Source organism: Parus major, chromosome 11 (assembly GCF_001522545.3).
Source record: "Parus major isolate Abel chromosome 11, Parus_major1.1, whole genome shotgun sequence".
NCBI lineage: Eukaryota > Metazoa > Chordata > Aves > Passeriformes > Paridae > Parus > Parus major.
The window spans coordinates 11,018,437-11,044,811 of NC_031780.1; the positions used below are offsets into that span (position 1 = coordinate 11,018,437).

Genomic DNA, 26,375 nt, shown 5'->3' on the forward strand with positions numbered 1-26,375 from the left:
TTTCTTTCTGGGATATGATAGACATAAATATAATTTAATAGTAAAAGATGAAGCACATTGAAGAGTGGAGAGCAGTGTATGATTGTGAAGGTGAATGAATATTGAATTGCTCTACATTGAAGAAGTTAGGGACATTAATTACTCTGGATTTTAAGTATTAGAAGGGGAACATGCACTATACATGTACTTCTAGGATGTGTGCCTGAGAAATTAACATATATCTGCATAACCCTAAAAAACCACTATAGATTCAGAACCATTCCTGAAGCTTGCCTAGTTTGTGTTTTGCTTTGCTAGGCACATAGAAAAGATAGGATTTTCTCTTCTCCTTCCCAGGCAAAGTGGGTTCCAAAGTGGTTCAAATCCTGGTAATCCAGCCTGAAGAATGAAATATTCTTGAAAAGACAGGGTATGCTGTCTGAAGAACAGATCTCTGCTGCTCTTACAGGCACATCCAGGCTGGCTGTAAATGAGGTTGTTCAGGCAGTGATGTAGCCACAGCAGCTCAGAGCTGCACAGGGCACGCTGTTTACCCTGTTTTTCAGCCATGGAACAACATTCACATCAGTGAATGCAGTGGAGACATACCCAGAATAAGAATGTGATTTATTCTTTCAATGTGAGAAGCAGCTATATGTTCAACAAAGGCTTTCCTTAGACTAATGGCCAAAGTAGGCCCCAGTGCAGCTCCTCTATAGACTGAGAAGAAAGGATTGTTTGTTGAGGCCCAACTGTCCCCAAAAACCAGTCTGCTGAGTGGATTCCGTCATGTATGAGTTCTCTGCTCGCTTCATTGTCACGGGTGTTTCCGCAAGCCTGCCATGCACGGCATAACTGGGGAATTTACTGCAGCACTTGCTGATAGAGCAAATAATTCAATGTCCTGTCACAGCTTGGAAAGAACAGATGACTACTACAGAACATTTTAATATATATATATATATAAGATATTGTTTACCAGTGGAATACAGGACAATGTGATTTTTTCTATAGACCCTCTCATTCTCAAGGAATGGCAAAGCATTTAATAAGGGAATGAGTTAAGAGTTGTGGTTGTTCAGTCCAGAGCAATGCCTGGTTTAGCCTTTCAGTGCAAAATCATTATGTGCTCAGCAGTAGCTCACAGAGCCATGGCCAGTAAGGGCTGACGTGCTGAGACAAGGACACTGGTCCTGACACTCTCTTTGTCCCCTCAAACTGTCTATGGAATTGCTTACTCTCCTCGGATGGGCACCAGAGGAAGAAAGAAGGAAACTTTTGTTAATTCTGAGGTTTTCCCCAGTGCCAGTGCCAGTAACTTTGACCATGTGGTGCCTTTAATTGTGAATTGCAAGAGCTGCAGTTGGGTGAGCCCTGTTTTTTGTGTAGGAACTCTGTTCTTCACAACTATTTTCTTGGTCAACATGTGCCTACTGTATTATTGGGAAAAAAATATGTGCTCTCCTGCTGCAGTGTGGGTAGCTACCCTTCCTGAACCTGTCAAACAGCCAAGGAGTGAAACTACACCATTTTCTTTCCAGGGAGACTTGACTTCAGCTGAATTTCCAAGTCAGTTACGCATGTGCTTCATGTAAACCAATGCTCCTGAAAATTGCTGGTTTTTAGACCCAATTTATAATATCACTCATTTTGGATGCTGCTCATTTCAAGCCTTTTGAAGTACTGTTTTTATTTGCATATCTCTAGACTGATTTTTGGATGTAACACTGCTGTGTTCTCTGCGTTTCTTAGTATTTGATCCAGGCTGTCATTACAGAAAAGACCACTCCGCCCAGCAGTGAGGTCTGTCTCACCCAGGTATTGCAAGGACTTGTGGTGCAGAGCAAATGGTTGTGCTTGCACAACCACCTTGCATGTTAGAGCTGCACATGAGTGCACAGATCAGCTGAAGAAGGCAGTGTAAGTCTGTGTGTAAGTCATGCTTTAAGCATGAGCCCTGTCAATGGACCCCCAGCTCTGCTCTGCCTTTTCCAACCCCTGCATATCACACAGTGGTGGTTCAGCACAGATCCACAGCCCCTCTCCAGCCTGGGTATTTGGGATCATATGTGGAGCCACAGAGCAGGACAGAGATTGTGACTTCATGCTCCACAAATGCAGAATTTCTTCTGGTTGGGTTCAGCTCTCAGAACCTGTTTGTCATGCATGTTTTCTCAGATGGGGCTTGTCATACAGGGCCTCACAGCTCAGTGTTTAGACACGTGAGTGCTCTGGTTTCAATCTGCAGACAAACATGCATTGATTGAGAAGATAGTACCCCAAAGGTCTCTGATTCAATCAAACACTTCAACATATCCCTATCTTCAGCCATGTGGAGTATTTAGTTTTTAATGATACACACATTTGGACAAAAGCACAAGCTGTTCATGAGACTGCATGAGCAGAAGGAGAGGCTGTGTTGATCAGCTCTTTTTCTGCTGGAAATTATTCATTCAGGTCACCCTTTTAGTGTAAAAGCTTGGGAGCAGGAGTGAGTCATGCCAAGAGCTTAAGGGGGTGGAGTGGCTCCATTGGATGCAGAATGATGGAAGAAGGGTGTGAGGGTGGGGAGGAGAAGAGCCACTGCCCTCTTGCACTCCTATCCTGGTCATGGTCCTGCCTGAGGTGCCTTGTGCTACTCCAGCCCAGGAGCTGCCTCCTGTCTGCAAGACTGATTTCCCAGTGCCTCTCAGTGACTGCCACGCCTCCTGTGCCCCCTGCATTGGCGGCTGGCTGTGTCCCTGGGCTGTGCCCATCACCCTGGGCATGCAGGTAGAGCTGCCCCATCCCCACTCCCATCAATGCGCTCTGGGAGGGAGAGGTACTTGCAGAGTTGAGGCTGTGTTTGCTGTGAAGGGTGTTGCTGTACCTTAGCAGCTGGATGGATGTCATTGAAAGTGAGAGAAGGGGAAAAAAAACCACAAAATAAGCTCTGGAAAAATTTTTATCAAACAATACCTGTTGTGGGAACTGCTTTCAGTGAGATGCAAACGCATTTTCCTTTCATTTCTGCAACGGTTCTGAGCTGCTTCATTAATAACAGACTTGTTTGGGAGACTGACAAGATGGGAACCAGCACTGTAATTACACTGCTGCTCTTTTTGTGAGGACTGCCATGAAAACAACGCTGTGTTCTCATTTTCCCCAAAGACAAGCAGGGAAACAAATTTCTAACACCTTGCCCTCCATTGCAGCTGGACACTGTTCCAGACTGACATGAATCAATTAAAAGTGAAAGTGTAACCCATAGAAACATTATTCAGTAAGCTTCATACAAAAGAAAGCATTTCTACTTGCCTAATTAAATGATGAGAAAAAAAGTATATATTTTTGGCAGTACTTGTGGAAATACTTTGCTTTTTTTTTAAAAAGTCAGACCATCATAGCACAAACAATTAACAAAAGAAAAATGTTTCCTTTTCCTGGAGTTGGCTAATTAAAAACTTTCTCTCTCATCAATTTACTGAGCACCAAAGGAGACATTTCATGGCTTTTTAGCACCTGGAATGCCATATTTATTTTTCAGTTGAAAAACTGTATTATAGCAAACTGCCATACACACAGTTTACCTGGGTTCTCTAAATAAAGCAGTGATAATCTTTATCATTGCTCTCTTGACTTTGTTTCAACAGTCTTTTTAATGCAAATTTCCTAATCTAACTTGTAAAACATTTAATATTTAGAATATACTCCTTTAAGATCCATCAAAAGAGGCAAAGCTGCACAACAATGCCTGGTGCTGGAGCATTGTGAGCCTGCTACAAAGGAATGAGGTGATTCTTTCTTTCAGGTCAGAAGGTCAGGCTTCACTGCATTAATTTTGCTGAGTCTCTTTGTTATTTATAACAAACAAGGTCATTTATTTTCATTTCCTTGTTTCTAATTGCATACATCTCCTTTGGAGTATGAACTCGGTAAACAGGTGGCTGAAATGCTGGGGAAAATACTTGAAGCTGTTCCAGAAAAAGGGCATGTCCCACACTGGTAAAGCAATTTGATGAGTTAGAGATTTAGTCATAGCAGGATGTGCACCTGCTTGAAAGCAAACACACTTCTCTTTGGCACACACAGATACATGCAAATTAAAAGAGATTATTTCACTCTGAATGGTGGGTTGATATTTGATCAAATTTAACAGTGTATATTTTAAATAAAGCCTTGGTGTATATTAGTGAAATACAATCTCTTTTCAGCTGCTTTTGATTTTTTTTTTCAACTTCTCTTTGAGTATTACAAATGAATGATATTTCTTCACTAGCTAAGCCTACAAAAAGAGTATGTCTCTGGAGGAGAACTTTATCAGGGGATCTTTATGATGAGAACTACCTACATGCACAGAAAAAAAATGGGATAATGAAAAGCTAGGATGTTTGACTGACAAGGAATAAACCAGATCTTAAATTTTTTATTCTAAAATGAATTCACACAAATTAAAGGGCATTCATTGGAGTGATAGCAGTACGTCTTTTTAATCCTGTAAACCCCACGTTTCCAGGCAGTCCAAATGGAACTCCTAAATATATTCATGGGCAGCTTTTGCATAGGTAGTCATTGAATTTGCATTTCAAAATGCAGGCACTGTATGGCTAAATCTGTGGCTGCTTTGTCCTGAAAGATGAGATTCACTGTGGACTACCTTGATTTTAGGGGTAGTTGAGAATATAGCAGGAAGCAGTAATTGTCTGGCATGACTGAACTTCTGTTGGTGGTTGAGAACTGGTCCAGGGCTGAATCCATAAGGGAAATAGGGGGAGATTTCTTAGCAAGGTCGTCTAGGTCCCCAGAGAATGGGAGGCACCACTACTGTGTCCAGAGCCTCTGCACTGAGCTTTGGAGCTTAAGAAATGTCTCTGAGCAAGGGGAAAGCGTGGGAGGAAAGCAGGAGAGAAGGATGTGCCACCCCAAGAGACAACTGTTTTGTCTCTTTTCTAAGACTGGGCATAGAGGGGTTGTTTGGAGGAGGCTCTGCAAGGGGCATGTATCCTCCTGCTTAAATTGTCCTTTTCTGCAGATCATTTCCAAAGAGTGGGACAGGGATGGCAATTTGGTTGTAAGGATTATGCTACAGCTTTCATTGTTTAGGATGCATACTGTAGCCTTTCTATGAGAAGATTACTGTCCTGGGCTTTTGTTTTCATGCATATGAAAATATACTTTGTAATTTCAGGGAGACAATATCGTGAAATGGTATGTTAGAAGAAAGAAACTATTTTCTATCTCTAAACCCGATAAAAATCCAAACCCTTTCTTTGGCAAAATATTTGTTTCTTGAATGTAATTATAAATGTCATTGTACATTCTTCCTGACTTCAATGCTTATCTTGAGGAGTTCAGTGAAAATAAATTGTTTTCATGAAAGCAGAGAAGCCGTTTGATAAACACACTGTCTCAGAAAATTGTTCCTGAAGCAGAGGTCGTTCTCTCACTTTAAAAGAAAGAGAATATGTTTTAGAAAACAAGCCAAGCAGCAGAAAAAAAGCATTTTTTGTTTCAGACAATTCATTTTTAAAAGCAATGTGTAAATCACATGGAAAATTCTGCATTGATTATTTTGACTGCTGTAGAACCCTGGAATAAATGAAGTTGAAATAGACTTCTATCAAAGAACATTGCATTTAATAGCAAGTCAGAGTGTTATTTTACTACTGATTTTTTTGGATTTGGTTTTGTGATCAGATGTTTTATTAAATATTAGCCATTCATGGTAATGGGGACAGATTCTTTAAGACCAGATTGGCACATATTGTTCATGAGCTTCAGGAAACAGTCTTGAGAAATGGAATCTGTCTTTTCAACACTGAAAATCCAGCCCACTGAGGCATCAAAAAACAAACAACCACAAAAAAACCCCTCAACTCTATAAGTTGAGACAACTGAAGATAGGTCCTGAATAAAAGTATAGCAGTTCATTTTAGAGATGTTATTGAGGCCCCTAATCAGACCTTCAGAAATCTCTTCCTTAATTTTCAATCTGATGAATTTATGTACGTGTCTATTACTAAGTCCCAAACTCTGTTGTACAAGTACTTATAAAATAGTGCTTAATTTTTTTAATCCTCAGCTAGATTTATGCTGCTATTAATATCAGAGTTATTAATATGCTCTCAGAAGACTACATCATTAATTAGAAGACCTAAAGGATAACTAATGGGTCCTTTGGAAGACTACTCCCAGTTATTGTATGGATCTGATCTATCCAAATAAAGCTGTATGTCTACAGCCTTATTAATTTTTTTTTAATGTATCTTCACATGCTCTAGCATTGATCACTAATTATTTTATGTTATAACCTGTGCTGATAGATATTGTGACATTAATACTATGGTAAGTCACTGTAACATTTTAAAGGGACATGATGACAGCAGCATTTTTAAATAATTATTTTTGTTTTTAAGGCATGACTGTGAAACTATACGTTGCTTTTACCTTGTAGCTTGTGTATATTTCAAATCATTGCCTAAAAGAACATTGGATGAAATTAAAACTGAAAAAAAATGCATGAGTGAATTTGTTGCAGACACAAGGATCAAATTTAACCTTCCTCACCTGGAAAAACTCTTCAGTATATCTCACTAAGACTTTTCATTAAAATAATTATTTCAGTAATATGACTTGGTTCTACTGTAAAAGGAAAGTTTTTGCCTATCACATTCCTCTAGAATAACAGAGACATTTAAAGAAGATGGTGAGCATATTTTTCTTTCTGTAGGCATTGTCCTTGTAAATTCCCTGCAAAAAGTAGATGCCAGTAGCTTTTTTTTCTGCCTCATAACAGTTCCAGCAGTTTAAATTCAACAAATGTGTGAATGTGGAGAGAGCTGGAGGAGAAAACCAGAAATGTACCCCACATCTTTATATCAACAGATGATATAAATCATAATGTATTATATGTAATTTTATATACATATATAACCATATACAGCACCATGTCTAACCAAGTTTTCCTGTCTTGCTTTAAAATGGCATCCCTGTAAGAAAGGAATACACTGTAATAATTTCTTAGTTTCAGTTAAAACTTTTATTCTTTAATGCTAATCTAGAAGTGACACTGTTCCAGTCATTGTTCTCCTAAATAAGTGAATTTTTATATTACTGGACAGTTCCTTTACTGTTTTCAGTGCTGCAATCAGTTTGTTTTTCAACGTGGTCTTTATCTCACAATAACTGTGTACTGGTATGTGAAGATACTGTAACACTGCAGTCAATAGCAACAGGATATCCTCTCTGCCAAAAAGTAAATCTATATTGTCCATTACACACAGGTTGTTTTGGAAGGTTATGGAATACTTTCTTTAAAGAAGCAGAAACCTTTTTGTAACATAGTTCAACAGTATTAATGGTTGTATCTGCTCTCTAAACAACTCAAATCTCTGGTTTTCTGCTAGAATACTATTTGAAATATTGTATGTGACTTGAGGTGATAAAATACTTCAGGTAAAGTAAGAGACTTCAGCAATCCATAGTAACATCAAAGAGGCATATGTAAATATTTGAAAAGTGTAATAATTTTATTTTATTCCCATTTCACAGAGTAATGTATTTCCTGATTTGGGCCTGAAAAATTTTTCACAATCCAAAAACTTGCAGTTGTGATTTTTTTTCCCTTGCAACAATCCTTATTTGCATTTTGAAATAATGAGTTGTATTTTAAAAAAATAACTATAGTTTTTAAATAATCCTTTGATCTGCAGTTCTCTAGTTGTGGCAACTGAGACAATGAGAAAGTAAACAATCATCTGGCAGGCAAGCACTAAACTCCAGCTCCCCCAATTGTTTGGCTTCTCCAATCTGCTGGCTGAAATTCCCTCCTTTACAGCAGGAAATGTAGTCAGTGACTAATAAGTGTTTATTGATCTCTGCTTGAGATACTTGCTAAGAGATGTAGATATCAATGAATATTTGATCTTACTTAATGTTAAGAACAGAAGTATTTTCTTTATGGCCTCACTTATACAGGATATTCATGCATGTGTGATCACTTCTAAACGCCATCTGACTCTACCACCTGATGAGAAGGGGACTTCAGTGAGATAAACTCTAATGAATTAATATGCTATTAATTGTACTTTTTCTTAGCCAGAAGTTAGTAGTGTAGTTGAAGGGTAAGTCAAAATATTATTGATTCTCAGCGGCTGTACTTGATAAGTAGAATACAGGTCTAATTCAAAGCCCATTGCAGTCAATTAAAGGGACTTTCTATTGATTTGAGGAGGCTTTAGACTATTTTCTAAACCAGACCTTCCTGGTGCTCTCTTTCTCTTCTCCTTCTGTATTCCACCCTTTTTGTTTTTTGCCCTTCCATCCTCCACATGTGCTCTGGGGGAAGGGGCTAAGACAGTCTTTACAGGTGACAGCAGAGATGTTGTATTCCTCCCTTTCCTCTTGTTCCTCCCTGCTCTTACAGAAGCCAAAAGACACAGTGTAGGAGACTGGAGGAATAGCAGGTCCTAGGATGGTAAATATTTACCTTCCTCTCTCCATTTTCTTTCTCTTTCTCCCTCTTTCTTCTACATTCCTCTTCTTAAAGCTGAACCAAAAATTTCCAGCAAGTACCTTGCTGCACCTGGATACGTTAAAGTTTGCTGAATTAAAGTTTGCAAAGTGCCTTACTTCATGTGGATGTTTTAAAATTTTCCAAGTACCTTGTTCTACTTGAGTGTTCTAAAGTTTGTGAGTAAAATTTGAACCTCCTGAGAATTTGGTTGTTTCTCCCACACACTGCCCAGGGTAAGTCCAACTACCTTCCCCTCAGCCTGTGGAGAGGGCTGGGGCAATAGAGGTGGACTCTGCCTTGTGGAAGTGAATGTCTGGTTTTTTTATGTTCTCTCTGCACTGTAAAACTGGAGCAGAGAGTTTCAGTCCAGCCTTGGCTCATTCCATCCCTTCTCCCTCATTTTTCTGCTGTCTTTCTCTCTTCCCATGCTTGCTGTCTTTGCCACTGGGAGGCACCTGTGTGGCCAGAGACAGGGGGCATGCCGAGGTGTGGTGCTTGTGGAGGACTTGGCTGCCTACCTGAGAATTTGGGTGTTAAGAGATCTGATATGTTTGCTCTTACCTCTGAGGTTCCTTCCTGACCCTGTGGTTTGGTGGACTAAATCTTCCAGGCCCTTTGTTACTGAGCCTCAGACACTACTTCCATGTTACTGAACCGACCCAGCATTTGTAAAGGCTGTAAGGATATAAAGTTTAGCCTGGTATGGAAAAAAAACAAAATAAATAAAATAATTTTAAAAAAAAGGTAAAAAAAGTCACAAGGCTTGTGTGGGAATCAGCCAGGCTCGGAACATTCATATTTACCTGTGGAAGTTGAAAGGTTTCTGGGCAGCAGTGAGAATTTGTGCAGGCACACTTTCAAGTCTGTATATGACTGATTCACTCAATACAATTTCTGTTCTTACATCAGAAAAGCAGTTTGAGTGTTCTTAATGGCTTTTAAAATTGAATTGTGATGATGAGTCAGAAGAAAGTATAGTTGAAGATGGAACAGAGTCACCATTTGTGTGTTGCTTCCTGAATCATAATTGTTGGCATCAGTAGGCATACATTCAAACCTTTATGAAACAAGGCTTTTTGAAAAGTTTCTTTGAAATTGAGGCTACCCAGGACCAGGGAAATTACTGGAGTACTCCACTTACTGTAGATAGATACTTGCTTTTATTAAAATAGCAGGGAAAAAAAGCATACTTACTCAAAATTGCAAATACTTCATACTTCCATCTACTCTGGAAGGAAAAGAAAAAAAAAAAAGTAGAATTTCAAAGCCATAGTTTTACCAAAGGACCTTTAAGAGAATGGCTTGAGAGAGGAATTTGTTGGACTCCTTTCAAACATCATGTACAGAAGGTTATAAATATTTTGGCTCATTTTCCATCTTTAAGGTACTCCTGAGATAAATGCATTGTAATAAAAAACACAATGATGTCATGTATATAGATTAAAAGTATAGCAGAGATTACTCAAGTTTACTTATTTAATAAACTACACTGAAGAGGTGTTGAGAAAGAAAGACAGACACTTGTCTAATTCTTTAGTTTGTACAATTCTCTCTGGTACAGTATCACACAAACCATAATACTTTATTTAAAAAGAAAAATAAATTAGCATATATATCCCAGTTTCTCTTCTGTTTTCCTTTAGCTCATTTTAGATCACTTATTCATTTCACTGCAGTCGTACTGGTTCTACAAAAGACTTACTTTGGGCACTAGGTATAGATGATAAAGTTAGATTATAACCAGGAATTGGAATTCTTTTTTTTTTTTTTTTTTAAATATTGAAGTTCTGTTTTAGTTTCATGATAGTATAAACAGAGAATACTTCAAAACTTTTCACCAAATAATGCTTTGGGAGTGTTTTGCCTAGCTTGAATGTATTTTTTTTTTTTTATTTACTTATTAATGCTGAGTCTGTTTCTCTTTCACATTAACGTTCTAAGCCAGTGATGGCAAAATGGAGCATTTTGAGGTATTACCATACCATTTTGAGGTATTACTCTTACTTTCAGGAGGAGCTGTGCTGGAAACAGCAGAGTACCTAAAACCATCGCTATTTACATCACCACTCTCTCCTGACCCAAGTCTCCTAACGCAGTGGCAGAAGCTGCTGGTGCCCTGGAGCACCTCCTGTGCCTGGCCCTGCAGCAGGGACTGCTGCTCTAGCAGGGGCACAGGAGAGGAGAGCTGGCTGTGCTGCCAGGCAGGAGCTGTGCCCAGCCAGAGTGGCCATGGGTCACACAGGTCTGCAGCCTTGCAGTGCCTGCTTGCAGTGCGGCAACAGGACCAAAGCCAGACTTGGAATCATTTGCTGTTCATTCATCACTCATGGAGTCTTCCTCTGAATTCAGTAGAAATGCTTTCAGATTTCATTAGAAGTGTAGAGACCCAGAGCTAGGCCGTAAGAAATAGCCATGTTCATATAGAAGAGCAGTCCAGAACTTGAGGGCAATGTTCTGTTCCTATACCTGAGAATCTGCTTAATCTAATGTGCCCTTGGGTAAATTCTACTTTTACTTTCAGTCTCAGTTGAAAGGTGTTTGCTGTGCTTGTACACTACCACTTTTCCATCACTGTGTTGGAGAAATGCTCTAATGCGATGTTGCATTCTGAAATTGTCTTTTTTCATTCTTCATTGTCTTCAGAAAAAATTGTTTCTCTCAGGAGCATCAGTAATTTTTTGTCACAGATATGGGATGTGCCTGTGCAAATACTCTGTGCTGTATGTGCCTTAAACATTTCTCTTCTAGCAACAGAGTACATATTGCAGTCTTTTCCCTTTGGTTAAAAATGGTTGCCACAATGAATATGAAATTGGATTAGGTATTTGACAGTTTATGCCTGTTATCTTTGCTATCGAGGCATTTAGCCATTCATACACAGTTTTCTAGAAAGTTAAATTCTGAATACTCTATGGAAATACAAATATGCGTCTGTGCTATGTTTAATTCTGCTCTTAGTGCAAAGTACCATGCTAGAAATCTTTGCTTCAAAGTGTGATACTTCAGAATAAATATTCTGAATAACTGGGATCTGGCATGTCCTATGCAACCAGGGGCTACTTGTGCCACCACAAATATTGAACGTAAGATTTCTAGGAAAGGTGTTGGGATGATGTTCCTTTCTACATAATATAGCTCTTGATTGCTTTACAGTTTGCTCCCAATGTTTTTAGATAGTAAAGAATCATGCCTGGAGATGAAGTATGGGGCACTAAGCTCCTGAGGCAGGCATCAGTCAGCAGTAGGACTGAGCATGGGCCCAAAATGTCCTTCAGAGAAGGCTTTGCTGCTGTTGTACAGTTAAGCCTTGGATACTTATGTTACCATTGCTGTTTTGCAGCCGAATGGAGTAAACTCCATTTGGGGCATACTTTCTACTGCATTTGAGCTGTCCAGGAATCCGCTCTAGACCCAAAGGGCAATCCTCTCCCTGTCACAGAAGCCTTGAGTCCAGAGTGTGTTTCCATCCTTCTTCCTTGCACCTTGTCTGCAGGGCTTAAGTCGTGAGGTTAAATAGCATTGTGCTGCTTTAGTGCTTTCTCCAAAAGTTCTGGAGCAGATTTTCGGGTCAGCAAAGCTCCGCGCAAGGGAGCAGATACGGCTGGGCTGTGCCTACAATTGACAAAACAAATCTGGGTTATTAGCGGGTTGCTTTGACTCATCACCCGGAGACTTTGAGAGTGTGAGGAGGTTTCTGTAAGTGAGGCAGGCTACTGTGGTTTAAAGTCCTGCTCTTGACAGCACGTTAGAAAAATCTCGTTTCTTCTGCTACCAACCTGACGCAGCAAGGCAGCGGTGGGAATCGATAAAGTGCATTATAAAAAAAAAAAAAAAAAAGGTGGAAAACTGGTGGAAGCGGTGGTGGAAGTTACTCACCTGGAACCTTCCGGGAGCGAGGACAGCCATGGGCAGGGCGGCTGCCGGCCCCGCTCCGGGCCGGGCGGGGGGGGCTGCGGGCGGCGGGAGGGGCGCGGGGCGGGGAGGGGCGCGGGCCCGGCCGCTCCGCCCGGGGAGCGCTGCCAGCGCCGCGCCGCTCGCTCGCCACTTCGCCCCGCAGCGCGCCCGGCCAGCGCAGCCCTGTTGCACCGAGTCCGGGCCAGCCGCCCCCTCCCCGGCATTGCGGGCCGGCCGCGGCGCCGCCGTGCCCCGCTCCCCCGGCGGTGACGGTCCCCACGCCTTTGTCGGGCGCGCAGCAGCGGCGGCCGGTCCGTCCGTCAGTCCGTCCGCGCCGGGCGCGTGGCTCCTTTGTGTACAGCAGCTGCTCCTGAATGCGGAGGCAAAGCCTGTGGCTTGGCACTGAGCTTTTAAAAAACAACAGCCCTCCCTCCTTCCCTCCCTCCCTCTTTCCTTCCCTCTCCCCTGCCCTCCCTCCTTCCCTCCCCTCCCCTCCTCTCCCGCCGAGGCGGACGGGCACCCACCTGGGGTCCGCTGCCCACCTCTCCTCTCATCCTCTCCTCTCTTCTCCTCCTTGTTTACCTGCACTTTTCCGCCGCCTCTTTCCCCGCCGCCCCCCGGCCCTCCCTCGTCCCCGCTCTCGGGCAGGCTCGGCGCCCCGCAGCTCCGCTCCCTCGGCGGTTTGCCCGTGCCCCTACCCCGGGGAAGGGACTTGAAGGTGGATCTATTAAACCTCCCGGCGGTCTCTCCAAGTGGACCAAATCTCCATCATGGATGTAAGATTTTACCCGGCTGCGGCGGGCAGCGCGCTCCCCGGAGACCCCTCCAACCTGGACTTTGCCCAGTGTTTGGGTTACTACAACTACAACAAGGTGATTATTCCCGTGGGTGTTAATCCTCGTGCTGCTGCCCCGGCCGGTTGCCCGCGGACCGGAGTTGGGGCTCCGTCGGGGCGGGGAGGCTCGGGGCTGAGGGATGCGCGGAGCCCGGGGCGGGTGCGCTCTCCGCGGGCCCGGGGGATGCCCGGCCCCGGAAAGTTGTGGTCGGCGGGGCCGGGCGGCTCCTCCTGCCGCGGCCGCCGCGGGGCTCGCCCCGGGGAACCTGCCCTCGGGCCGGTGATCGCACTGTTCAGAGGGGTGCGAGCGGCAGACAGCCGGGAGGAGCTCGGTCCTGCTCCCCATGGCCGGCGAACAAAGGCGCGTCCCGAGCGCGCAGCGCTCGCGGTGGGGTCGGGACTTGCCGAACTTTCCCCGGGCTGGAGCCGCGGCAGCCCCCGGCGAGCCCCGGTGGGCTCGAACGGCCCTGTGAGGAGAGGACGGAGCCTCCCTCTGCTCTGTTCTCTCGGCTCAGTCCGGGTCTGTTATGGCCAGTTCCTAACCAGAGGATTATCCAAACGGGAGGATTATCTAAAAGTGCATCAGCTGCTGGTACAGGAGGGTAACTAACGCTCCGCTTTGGTGAGGGCTGTCAGAGAAGTTGCAGTACCACTTCTGCCTATTCACACCTCTGCAGCGTGTGCGGTGTTTGGAGTAAGCGTTACAGTCAGAAGCAATAGTCATTTCCCGGTGTCTTACCTTCATCTACAGAAATATGTTTTAATAATACGGGGATGATTTGTTTCACAAATTACCTAAATCTCGGAAAGGCAAAGTTGAGAATGACATTGTGACTCACGCTATTTTGAAAAAGACTTAGCTGTTTGCACTGTGATGTGTCAATAGCACATTGAGCTATTAGCACTGGGCCCTCACACATGCACATAAAGATCCCTTTCACACTCTGTTTTTCCTGGTGCTATGTTTGTCCAACCTCTGGGGCCTTTTGTGAGGCACTGTATGAGATGCTGGGGAAAAGAAGGGTGCTGCATGAAGCCTAAACTTACGTTAAATCCTGTTATTTTTTTTTTTTATTTTTTTTTTTTTTCCAAAAATCCTTTCCAAATGAGCATATAAACTTTGCAGAAACACAAATGTCACTTTCAGAGAGAGAAGAAACGTGGCTTGAAATAGATTCAGCAGCTGGAGAAAACTTTCTCCTAGAGAAATCGCGTCTGGGTAGATGTCGTGGGTGGACTCCCGTGTCGCTCTGCAGGCTGATGCCCATCGGAGCCACTGGAAGTTTGGCAGGCGGGCCGCGGTGTCCGGCCCGTGTCCGTGTGTCCGTCCGGCCCGTGTCCGTGTGTCCGTGTCCTGCTGGCCGCGGTGTCTGGCCCGTGTCCGTGTGTCCCTCCGGCCCGTGTCCGTGTGTCCCTCCGGCCCGTGTCCGTGTGTCCCTCCGGCCCGTGTCCGTGTGTCCGTGTCCCGCTGGCCACGGTGTCGTGTCCGTGTGTCTGTCCGGCCCGCGCATGCGCCCCGCGGGGCTGGCGGCTTTGTTAGCGCGGGTGCAGGAGCGCACGGGGCATGAATTAAAGATGAAATGTCAGCCCCAACTCCGAGTGCTGCTAAGGACTCCGGGAGCTCTAAAATGCCCAGTAAATGTCCGCTGCTGGCTGATAAGCCAGCTAATTTTGGAAACTTGCAGCGCTTCCTGGCAGCCGGCGTGTTTACTGTAAATTTCACTTGTTCGGTGACTTTCCTGTATTGTGCACGGTGTGCGTTTAATTCAGGCTCAGGCACAGGTTACCCTCTAGGCTCTTTCTAAATTTTTTTTTGTATGTCCAAAATTTTTAATATCTTCTGTATGCCGGTAGTTTCTTTTGTTCATTAACTTGCTGCCAGTACACAGTTGTTATACGTAACCTTTTAACTGTATTTCTCATTGTTGTACAATGACAACAGAGTGTACATTCAGAAAAAAGTCAAAAGTAACTAACTTCTGGCCTATTCAGAAGCACATTGCATAATTTTGAACATAATTTTGGCAAGTACCTTGTAGGCCAGGCTTCCAGTCCGCAGAAGAAAATATTTTAATTAACAGAGTACAGCTCATGATGCTTGTGTCTTATAATAGATATCTTTGTATGCAAAAGGCCTGATCTGGAGCAGGCTGACACATGCGGAATTGTGTTGCTGCTGCTGTGAGCTCTTCATTGGCTCAGCTGGGAAAACATCAATGTGGTGTACAGGTGTTTCAAGGACAGGAAAGGATTTGTGAATGAGTTCCTCGAAAGGATGGTCCTAACTGTGTTAATCTAATCTCATTTTCTGCATTGTTTATAATCTGTAGTTATAGGAGTCATTGTAAGTTTGTTTTTTTTTTTAAATTATTCTGATAAAGAGAAGTATATCTATTCTGATATCTTGCCTCCCTGCTTTGCTTTCCTTGTCTTCTGTCCTTTTCCCTGTGTTTCTGAGGAAAATAAATGATTGTTCTGTCAGGTACTGAGATGACCAGAAGGCACCGAAAAAAAGGGCTGAAATATTTACTCTGCTGAAGTAAATGGGAGAACTGTTATTGATTTCACTGGGGACAGTATTTCACCTCAAGTCTTTCTGAAACTCGTTTGAGTGTCCTGCCCACTCATCCATGCCCGCTTCATTGTTAGGAGCTGAATCCGTATTCTCCTTGTGACAGTGACATTGCCTGTGACAACTGTCGGGAAGCAGCATGATGGCAAGGGTAAACAGACTACGTGGTTGTATATATGTGCAAAAGCAGAATTATTTATGTGAAAATACTCTCAAGATCATTAAGACATAGAGTTGATGGCGTATGGCCCGCCTGTGGAAGATTGTATCTTGCATCATGGTGTCTAAAAATATCAAATATAAAGCCTTTTAGTACAAACACATTGCTCCCTGTGAGACAATGCTGCCTTCCACCTGCGTGCTTTGAACAGAATTTCCCAGGACTGAAAGGTTTTTTTCCTTCAGTGGGTACAACACTAGCAGGAATGTGGCAGACTAACCTGTGGACTCCCAGGCAGGACTTGGGGTCTCAGGATGCCCTGTAAGGAAGGGTCAGAGGTGGGAGAACTACAACCTGAGTCCTGGGTTTGGAAGCAGGCATACTGAGGAGCTGTCCTGGCCCTGACCTGCAGGTAGCCTTCAGCTGGATTCCATCCCAGCTGTTTTCCAAGTGCAACGTCATGCTTTGGAAATTGGTGCTCATTACTGGGTAAGAAGACCTAAGGGTAAGGGGTTCTTCATCTTGGGGTTGAGTACATAACAGGTGTTTGAAAACTGGCTGATGTACATATGCATCCCTGCCATCATTGGTACACAGCAGTTTCTAGAAGGTTCATTGGGGTTACTTTTGGTGAGGTGGTCCAACATGGCATGCACACGTAGAGGGCAGAGGAGGAAACACGGACACAGAAGTGCAGTGATTTGTCCAAGGTTACGCAGTCGGTCACTGACATAATCAGGGCCACAACCAAGGTATTCTGAGATGCAGTCCAGTGGTTTATGCTGAATCTCATTTACTCTAATAGGATTACTTACATGTTTAAAGTAAAGCATGTGCTTAAGTGCTTTTCTGGATCAGGGCCATATTTGATAAGTTTTCAGTCCTGATGTGAGAGTACATAACTTGACCCTGCATGTGTCTGGCTGGTGGTGGTTCAGGATAACAGCGATCCACTTCTGCTCCATGGAATTGCACAAGTGAAATCATGGTTTGCCTGCTTCTAGAAGAATCCTGCTGCAGTATACTAAAAAAAAAAAAATTCACCCAAAAGGAGCTATAAAAATTACAGAAAGTTGAAAGAGACCAGCTGTTGTAAAACATTTTGCTTCTGTTTTGAGCCCTTTTATGGTTCTGCAGATGGAGAATGATTTTGGACATTCAGTACAGTTGAGTAGCTTTTTCTAAACAAACTTTTTCACTTATTGAGTAAATTATATGTCTTGTACTAAAAATATTTAGGGAACTAGTATTCATCCTGGCATATACTTTTTTTTTAAGGAACTTTAATTCTCATAATGCCACTTGGAAAAAGTGAAAACTCCAAAACCTAAATACATGCAGCTCAGTGCTTGAATTATCATATTAAATTCCAGAATCCTTACTTCATTATTTAGCTGCCTGCATGTTATAATGTTTATCTCTACTACACAGATTGTCCTTGAAGGATACAAATTTCAAACATACATACCTTAATTTAGGCACTACTGTACATATGAGATTTTCAGAGCTTGATGTTTTTGGCTGAAATATTTTTCATTTTACAAAGGAAGCTCAGGAAGTTTATCTTGTTCTTCCAGAGGTAAAGCAAAGACAGCAGTAGTTTAGTAGCAGCTAAACTGGGGCTCTAAGTCATTCCCATTAGTGTGTGTTGTTAGGAAAAAGTGGATTACAGTTATGCAAATAATTTAAAACTACTCTTCTTGCAAATTTAGTGTGGCTCTATATGCATAGGTTCTCCTCTCCTGCAGCAGATGGTGAGAGACAATGGGTGTATGTATGTTGCTAAGATAGAAGGCTCCGTGCTCACTCATCAGCTGCCCTGCAAATGTGCTCGTTTACATCTGGGCTCTGCTCTGGTGCAGATGGGGCAGTCTCAGCTGTGCTGTGGTTCTGTGTGTGTATCCACAGCCTGACCATGGCAGAGGTGGCCCCAGCTGATGGGAGAGGGCCACAAAGCACCAGGGAGCTCCTGGAAAGCAGAGATGTGTAGCAGAGACACAAATATGGGTCTTGCTGGAGACAATTTAGGCAGGGGATTGGAAACTTTCTGTTGCAGTATCAACTCAGTAAATGATGTTTTATCACCAGTATTTTCCACTGGTCTTCTGGCACATGTGGCAAGTGTGCTGAACTGCTTCTTTCCCAGAACAGCCAGCCCCTGCCCTGGATATCTCAAAACCTCAGGACCGTGTAGGCAACTGCTGCTAGGGAGCAAAAAAGTTCCCAAAATATTTGTCTGTCCAGTCCAGCACTAAAATTGTTGGATATATAATTCCTAGTCCCTGGAAGAGGAAGTGCAATGGTCACATGAATACGTCCACCAGAATGAAGATTATAGTTTGTATCATCACCCCACCTTGCATTATGCTGTTTTGCAGTCACCCCTGAGGTTTTCTGTTGTAGCTGAAGAGCTGGCTGTGAAACAGGAAAGCTCTGTATGCCACAACTGTGCAAGAACCTGTGGTGCTCAGAATGAACACCTGTAATGGGATACTCATTGGATTTTGCAGTGTACAATTTTTCTGTTGCTCAGATAATGCAGCTCCTATACTGCATTTGTTGGTTGAGAGTTGATTGTATACAAAATATACTTCATAGAAATCAATTTTTTATTGAAATGTCTTTTAGATGTTTTCATTACAGTGGGTTACAACCATATCAGTAAGATGCTTGCAATCATGTATAATAATACATGAAGAGTTTGAATTTAGTGCATAGGAGATATTTAGAGCACGTAAGGTATGTGTGGAAATCACTAGTGGGTGGAGTTTTTAAGATAGTGATATTTTGTGGCAATCACAGCTCTGGGGTGTGTGGGTCATGGACATGGAGACCCACTTTACACTTCTGGCTCTGGAGTGAGGAAACGTTGACCAAATCCACTGGGATGACAAGAACCTCATCCCCATAGTGCCACCCATAGTACACCACATTGTACTTCACAGACAGGTACTCAGGCCAGCCTAAGCTTATAATGAATTATCACAAATTTATAATAAAATCTGAAATAGAAGCACAGGAAATATCAGCCCCTATTCTTTGGCAGATACTTGAGAGGAGACTCTCAGTTGTGTGATTCATTTGTTGCAGTTTTGTGCAGTGTCTGACAAAGTGAGGCCAGTCAAACTGTGACCTGTGGTTTGTGCTGCAGCTTTTATTACATTTACAGTTAATACATGCCTATATATTTGCTGAATCCTGATACTCCTTAAAAACCTAAGTAATGCTATTGAATGATGATGATCAAATTTAAGAGGACAAGAATTTGTACAGCACTAATCCTACCTTTTTATCTGTAATCACATTTCTACTGCCGTAAAATTGAGTACTGTTATACAGACCTAATGGCAGGGTTGAATTTTCAAATGCTTCACATTCTTATCTGATAGCTGTGTTCTGTACTGTTACCTGTCTGTGTGATGTATTTATCGAGTGCCAGTCACCATAGTATCTTTGCGATGATTGCTACCAAAATTGAGAACTCTGAGGTGAAAATCTAATCAGGACTTTAGATAACAATGTCACACAAGAGCCTTCTGGTCTTTGCCTCTGTGCTCTGTTCAGATGAAGACTTAGATGAGATCATGCTTGCTGCCACTTTATTCAGTGTTTATTTTTGTAACAAGATTTTTATTCCACATCTTTTCCACTGCATGTTAGCATGTATCAAAACAGTCCAAATCCTGTTTTGAATGTATTCTCTCTGTTTATACCTGAAACAATGTATTGAAAATCACAGGCATTACAGGGCAGCTGAGATATTAAAACCAAATGGGAAGACTGTCATTACACAGCTGCTTCTGCCATGGGTACCTTGAATACCTAAACAGATGTTTTCATGAACTTCTTCATTCACTTCATGGTATGGGCAGATTAGCTGAAAATACTATTTTCATTATCACATTAAAAATAACTGAGTCCTATGAGCAGAGTGCTGAAAGTGTGATTGACCAGTGATACAGACTGAATTGTGTTGGAAAAGGTGTGCTACTGAAACTAGGCAATGTTAGTTTATAATTGGAAATTATTGTTTTAAGCAAATAGTTGATCTAGTTTTCAGCTTGTTTGTAGAGTTCATGTTCCAGCTCTTGGTATCAGTGTTTGCTGTTTATTCCTGCACAACCAGTTTGCCCAGCAGCCACATTTGGTAGAAAACCTCCATATCAAGAGGGAAAAGAAAAGCAATCCATTCTCAAAAACTGCCAGTTTAAAGTGTCCCATGTATCAAAGCTGTTTTTACATCCATAGAAGACCCCATTCAATGTGGGCATCTTTCACTTACATACATGTGCATTACATCAGGCCTGACCTTGGTATTTCATGGGAGACATTTTTATCAATTCAGTGTTTTACTTTCACTGTTTTAAAGCAATAGCCCTTCTTAATATCTGGGTTACTAGAGCCACATATCATTCCTAGCCAAAGACTTGTGAGAGCTGAGACTAACATAGCAAAGAGTGGGCTGTGACGTAGGTTAAACACAAAGGGTGTTTTGGGATGATAACAAAGGGTGTTTTGGGTTGGTAACCTCTGAAATAAGCGATCAGAGGTCTCAGCTACTGGCTGGGGTGAGAGCTGCAGAGGCAGCAGCACAAGGATCTCCTCACTTTCCTCTCTGCTTTACCACCTGTATAGGTGATGGTTATGTTAAAGCAGAACATTTCTCAGACAGATGCATTTGCATTTGGATTTTTCTTCTCTATACTGAATATTCTGAAGAGTTCTGATCAACTGGGCAACCTAACTAAAGGTTGGGAATACATAAAATTGCCAGCATGGTAGGATTTGTGGAAAATGAAGTCTACGTGCAGATGGTTGAGGTCACTTGAGGTGAGGTATCTTCATCTCTCCATTTGATTTCCTTAAGAAATTTTGTAAAGAGAAACTGCTGTGTTTGGCATTCCAAGTGGATATAGTTTTTATTGTAATTCTCTAAACAGTTAGTGTGAGAGAAATTATATCTAAATAGTTTTAGACATCCAAATTAATAAAGTAGAGGTTTTTATTTGTTTTGGGGTGGGGCTTTATTGTTTGCTTTATTGTTGTTATGGGGGTTTTGTGCATTTTTTTGTAAGGAAACAACCTGAGCTTTATGAATCATCCTTTCTATCCCAATGCGACAACGCCTGTATTCAAAGTCACTGAATTATATAAAGGTTTGTCAGTTCAGGACATATTTAAACACCTCAATATTGATTAACTGTCTAATTTTGATATGAAAATGGTGCTAAAACCATGCAGAAATCAATTGCTGAATGTTGTAGTAGGTTATTTTCAGAGCAGATCATATTTATTTGCTGTTCTTTTTATGCTGCTCTCTTTATGGTTTTAAGACTTATGCAAATATTGAATGGTTTGGGATACTGTATTTCAGTATTTGTTATTAATAATTTTTTTCCTTAATAAAATGCTTTTCTAAACTGTACTTTTATCAGTAAACTGTTCGTCACCTGATAGGGGAGGAACAGTCCTCTGTTTACATTCTTTAAATAAAGAAGAATTTTATTAGACATGGAAAAACAATAGTTTTGTTTGCTTTAGTAGGTTAAAGCTGTTACTTGAGTGGGTTCCTGAAAAGCATGTAGCTGAAATGATCTTGGTAATAGGTGGTGGCCATGTAAATATGGGGATATTGTGCTATCAATCTGTTGTAGCAAAAAACTTGGTAGTTGTGGTTTCCTACCACAACCCAACATGGTTCTTTTTTCTGCTGCTGTTTTGCTTGATACAGTTTGAAATGTGCAGTACACTTTGTGTTTTAAAAACTATTTTAAAACTATTACATGTGGTAAAAAAATCCAGAATTTTACGATGCATTTTCTGATCTTTTTCACAGCAGAACTTTAAGACTGATCTCAAAACTACACTGGACAAACCGTTGATGTAAATACACTGTGAGGTGCAAACACAAGAGCTTAGTATATATATTTGCACTACAAAGCAATCATGAGAGTAAATAATATGTTTATGCCTATGTGACTTTCTGTTTGTGGCTTTATGAGAGTGTCCAATTACTGTATTGCAAATGGTAAGATGAAGTAATTTGTATCAATTTATTTTGTCCTGACAAATAATTTGCAATTTCAGGATATTGTTAAATAAAGGATTTAACAGATGCTTTTTCTGTCCTTTCCCCCTGACATTTTTAAAACCTACTTAGAGCTATCTTTATGCTCCCGTGGTGGTGCAGCTGAGACCCAAGGAGAGCATGTGGAGTGGTAAATCAGATGTTATGTCACACAGGGCAGCCAGGCTTCCTAAACAGTGGCTTGCATCACTGCTTCCATGATAGAGATCTACCTGCTGTTTGTGACAGAGCAGAAGTGCCTTTGTTTCATTCTCATACCTTCATGTAAGCCTCTTCTAACGTAATAGCTCTGTGCTGGCGTCTTGGATGATGCTTGTAAGGTGCACTGGGTATTGTTTGGCTTCTTGTACTTGTTGTTTCAAGGATGTGACAATCCCTCCGTGTGTGCAGTCTCAGCTCTCATGGTTGTCTCACCTGGGTGTGTTTCCAGCGCTCTGAATCAGCCGTCCCTGTGTGTCGGTGGCTGCAGCGCACTGGTTCAGTTCCCCCTGCTCTCCCTGTCCTGCCTGATGGAGACAAGGGCTTGTTCTGAGATTGTCCCTTTCTGGAATCGGCTTTGTGGGTGCCTTTGCTGTGAGGGGGCTCTCAGAGTCTCATCACATTCCTTGGGTGGCTTTCTCATCTCCCCGTGGCTCTGCTGCTATGGCACCAGCTCGCTGGCTGGTGGCACATACCAAAAACTGACATTCTTGGAGCCACCCACAACTGGGACAGAATCTCAGACTGAATTAGGTGAAAGACAGGTGGTATAATCTATGGCTAACTATGACTCAGAGTGATTAATCAGAGATCATATGAAAGGAAAATGTGTTCATTAAATACCTACTCAAGCAGGCAAACAAACAGCACTTCAGTGTTGTGCTTACACAGATGTGTGGTATGTCCAGTGTGCAGCTTAGAGATCAATCTTGCTCTTCTACTTGTAATTCACCACAAAAAACAGCTACAGAAAGGTAGTGTGAGCTTCTGTGTTTATTTTGCCTCAATCTTCAGCTATAGCTTGCCCAGTTTAAGTAGCAAACTAAGTTTCTAAATTTAGTTGGCAAACAACTTGTGATAGGATAGCAGCCTTTTTCTGTCTTCTGTGCTAGAAAGTGTTTGAGTAGGGATGGTGAAGATTGGCTTTGACTTCTATCAGCACAAATATATTACTGGTGATAACATATCATAGGACAATGCTGCCTATCTCCTGTATTCTTGTCTCTAGTAAATAGCAATTTTTCAAAGGAGGTCTCAGAATTTGCCCTTCTGTTAATAGTCTGGTGGAGAGTTTACATACCAGAAAAGAATCCTGATTCTTCACTTGATAACATATTAAAGGGCTTGTTTTGTTTTTTCGAGGTTTGAGTTGGGTTTTGTAAAGAAAATTGGCAGCTATTGCTTGTAATACATGTAACTAATAAATGTGAAATTGAAAACGTGACTCTTGGACAGTCACACATTTTTAAAGCTCAGACAATGTGTATTGGTCTGCACCAGTTCTGACACAGTTCCACTGCTTGGAAAATGTGGGGAGGGGCACTTTGCACCAAATACCTACTCTAGGGTACAAACATCTTTGGAGATGGTGGGGCTCCTTATGATGGCTTCTAACTTCTGGATTGCTAACTAACTGAGTTCCATTGTTGTGCACTCTGCATCATATTCTGTGTCATTTGTGTGTTTATGCAGAATTATTTCTAAAAAGAAGCTTTTAAGGTTATTCCATCATGAGGCATAAGTGAGAGACAGCGATAAAAAGCTTGATTCATTATGACTAACTGCAGGTGAACACTGTTGTTATGCCTCATTCTGAGTGATTCTGTGACTCAAAAAGGACTCCATTAAAATACCGTGACGTCAATGGAGTATTTTAAATGCATATGAAAGGATAAAGTCCAGAAATCATAATACAAGTATCTACCCATACACTTTTAGACTAAATAAAGCATTTATAGATCTTCTGTGTTTCATTTATTCTCTGCATGGGTGAGACCTGATATCAAGGATACATTTTGCTTTCTGCTCCCCCATTTATGACCCTTTTTCTTTTAAAATAAGTACAAAAGTAAAAGAAGGAACAATATCCATGGAGGAAAGTTACTCTGGACCTTCTCATGATTTCATGAAATTAGATTGGTGGTGCATTGGTTGTACCCACTGTAGCTGCACAGTATCAATCTGACACAGAATTTTAACAGTGAGAAATCTTTGATCTTCTTTTTAATGATTTTTTTTCTCAATTCTTCTTATTTTACTTATTTGTAGAGTTTTGCTTCATCTTCCACACTTCTGTGGTAGGAAGCAGACTTTGCATTATCTGTTGCCAAAGGAAATGGCCATTTGTTGATTTAAAAGGATGGAAAAAGGGATGTGAAACACCTGGGGGAGAAAAGGAATAGTGGCTTGGGAACACTGCTAAATATTTACAATTTGAGGATCAAGTGTTTTCAGTCTCTGAGTTCTTAAATTTCTGCTTCTTACTAACAAAAGAAAGGAATAGAAGGAGGTGAAAATACATGTTATTCCCATTTAAAAAATTTCCCTACATTTTAAAGAACTGATCTTTTCTTCTCATTTGATCAAAAGAAAGAGGCAGGTTCTTTGCTTCTCTGTTCAGTTTGTTTATGGCACCCAAGCAAAGGAGTGCCTGTCTGCAGCCTTTTCTCCCAAAACTCAAGTATCCAGGGATCTTTGAATGCAGAAATAAGATTTTAGATGATGAATCTCAGTATGTATGCTAGAGCAAGGCCAGTTGCTTATTGATCCCAGCTACTGAAGTTTTCCCTGTGAAGCTGATTTATGTTTATCTCAAAAAAAAAAAAAAAGAAAAATCAATCAATGAGACAAACAAACTGAACTTCATGTAAGAACTGATTTAAAACATATTCAGCTTTTTCTTTCTCATCCTTACTTTGTAAGAAAATCTTCTGTGGATTCAAAAGGAAAGGGTGCAATCCTGCTTTTGCACATAGGAATATGCTCTCTTTGAACAAGAGTTGTATCTGCTTTTGAATTGAGCTTCATAAACTTGCTGAGAAAAATTCAGCTCAGAGGGTGTATTTTGAAGTAGTAGTTTCTTGGGCAGAGACCCATTCATTTCCTAAAAGGATAAAGCCAGTTCTTTGTAGCACTGACAAGCCAAAGGAGTCGGTGCTGCTGCTGCATTAGGTGAGCACAGGCTGTAGGGTTGGTGTTAATTCTGGCTGGTGAAACACCACTGCTGCTGGGCCTCTCCTCCTCAGCAGGAGGAACACGTCACTCTCGCTGCTTTGGTCTGTTCTTTTACTAAATAAATGAACACTTGTTATGTTTTCTCTGGCTTAGATACCAAAAATGAAGGAAATTGCTACATTCAGTTGAGAAGGTGCAGATAATCTTCATGTCTGAAGCACAAAAGAACTGACACAAAAAATTGCAGGTTTGGCAGACAAGTTTAGGGTTTTTTTTATAGGTATCTTATACTGGAGAATTTATTTTTCTTAAGAGAAGAAGACATAAGAGACAGTGGCCAAACAGTAGTAATGGAAAGAGCAGGGTGAGAGGGTAAACAGTGTTGCTCCAAGCATGGCTGTATAAACACTGACCGTGGGCTGAGATTGGGAATGAGGAAAGCCTTTCTCTGCAGAAGGCTGAGCTGCTGAGGCAGCCTCACATAGGGAAGGAGCAGGAATCACTTTTAAGGCTCAGGGTTGATGCTTAATGTCATCTCTTGGGTGAAACAGAGGCCATGGGGTAGGCTGTACTTTTAATCCTGTTTAATGTTGTTCTTTTAGGTTTTGTCTATACATTCCTAAATATGTGATATTGAATATTTGTTATGCACTCTCTGAGTCTTGGAGTGAGTCTGTGAGATTCTGGACAAGGCAAACAGATGTGATAGTTATTTACATACTTAAAATAACAACTTTGGAGTATTGCATAACAGCTAGTAAAGAAAATTCATGTCCAAAGTCTATTTATATAGTGGGAAAGAATTAGAAATGTGATTTATAGATGGTGGGTAGTTATCTAGTATCTCTTAGTGAATATGGAGAGACTATTCAGTTCTTCAGAAGTGGTGAGCTTCTCCTTGGTGGTGGTGGTGAGGAGGGAGGGAAAGGCCTTTAAGCATCTGAGGTGGTGCAACAATCCACATCTGGAACCTTGAAGTCTCTAGAAGTGTGGTATTAAATCATTAGATTGTCTTGATGTGGGTGTTTTGCAAGTGCACATCAGGTAATGATCTGCTTCCTCACCTCAATGCTCTGCTAACTGGTAGCTGCCTCAGTTTTTGAGAACACAGCATTCCCAGGAATATGCTTTGTACTAGATCCTGTGGTGCTCATTTGTATTATATTTTTAGTTCAGTGTAAAAAAAAAATAACAGCATAC

The 26,375-nt window shown here is 41.7% G+C and overlaps 1 protein-coding gene across 3 annotated transcripts in view; it reads left to right on the plus strand.

Annotated features, from left to right (window-relative positions):
- Positions 1-26,375, plus strand: part of TOX3 (TOX high mobility group box family member 3) — an 88,995-nt gene that overhangs the window by 167 nt on the left and 62,453 nt on the right. Inside the window, exon 1 of one of the 3 annotated variants that reach the window (XM_015640319.3) lies at positions 12,566-13,239. The exons of 1 other annotated variant lie outside the window; for it this stretch is intronic. In XM_015640319.3, the coding sequence (XP_015495805.1) occupies positions 13,138-13,239 (102 nt within the window). In that variant the 5' untranslated portion in view covers positions 12,566-13,137. Of the gene's footprint in view, positions 1-12,565; positions 13,240-26,375 lie in introns of those variants that run through there. One more of the 3 variants, XM_015640320.3, reaches the window with a different exon arrangement.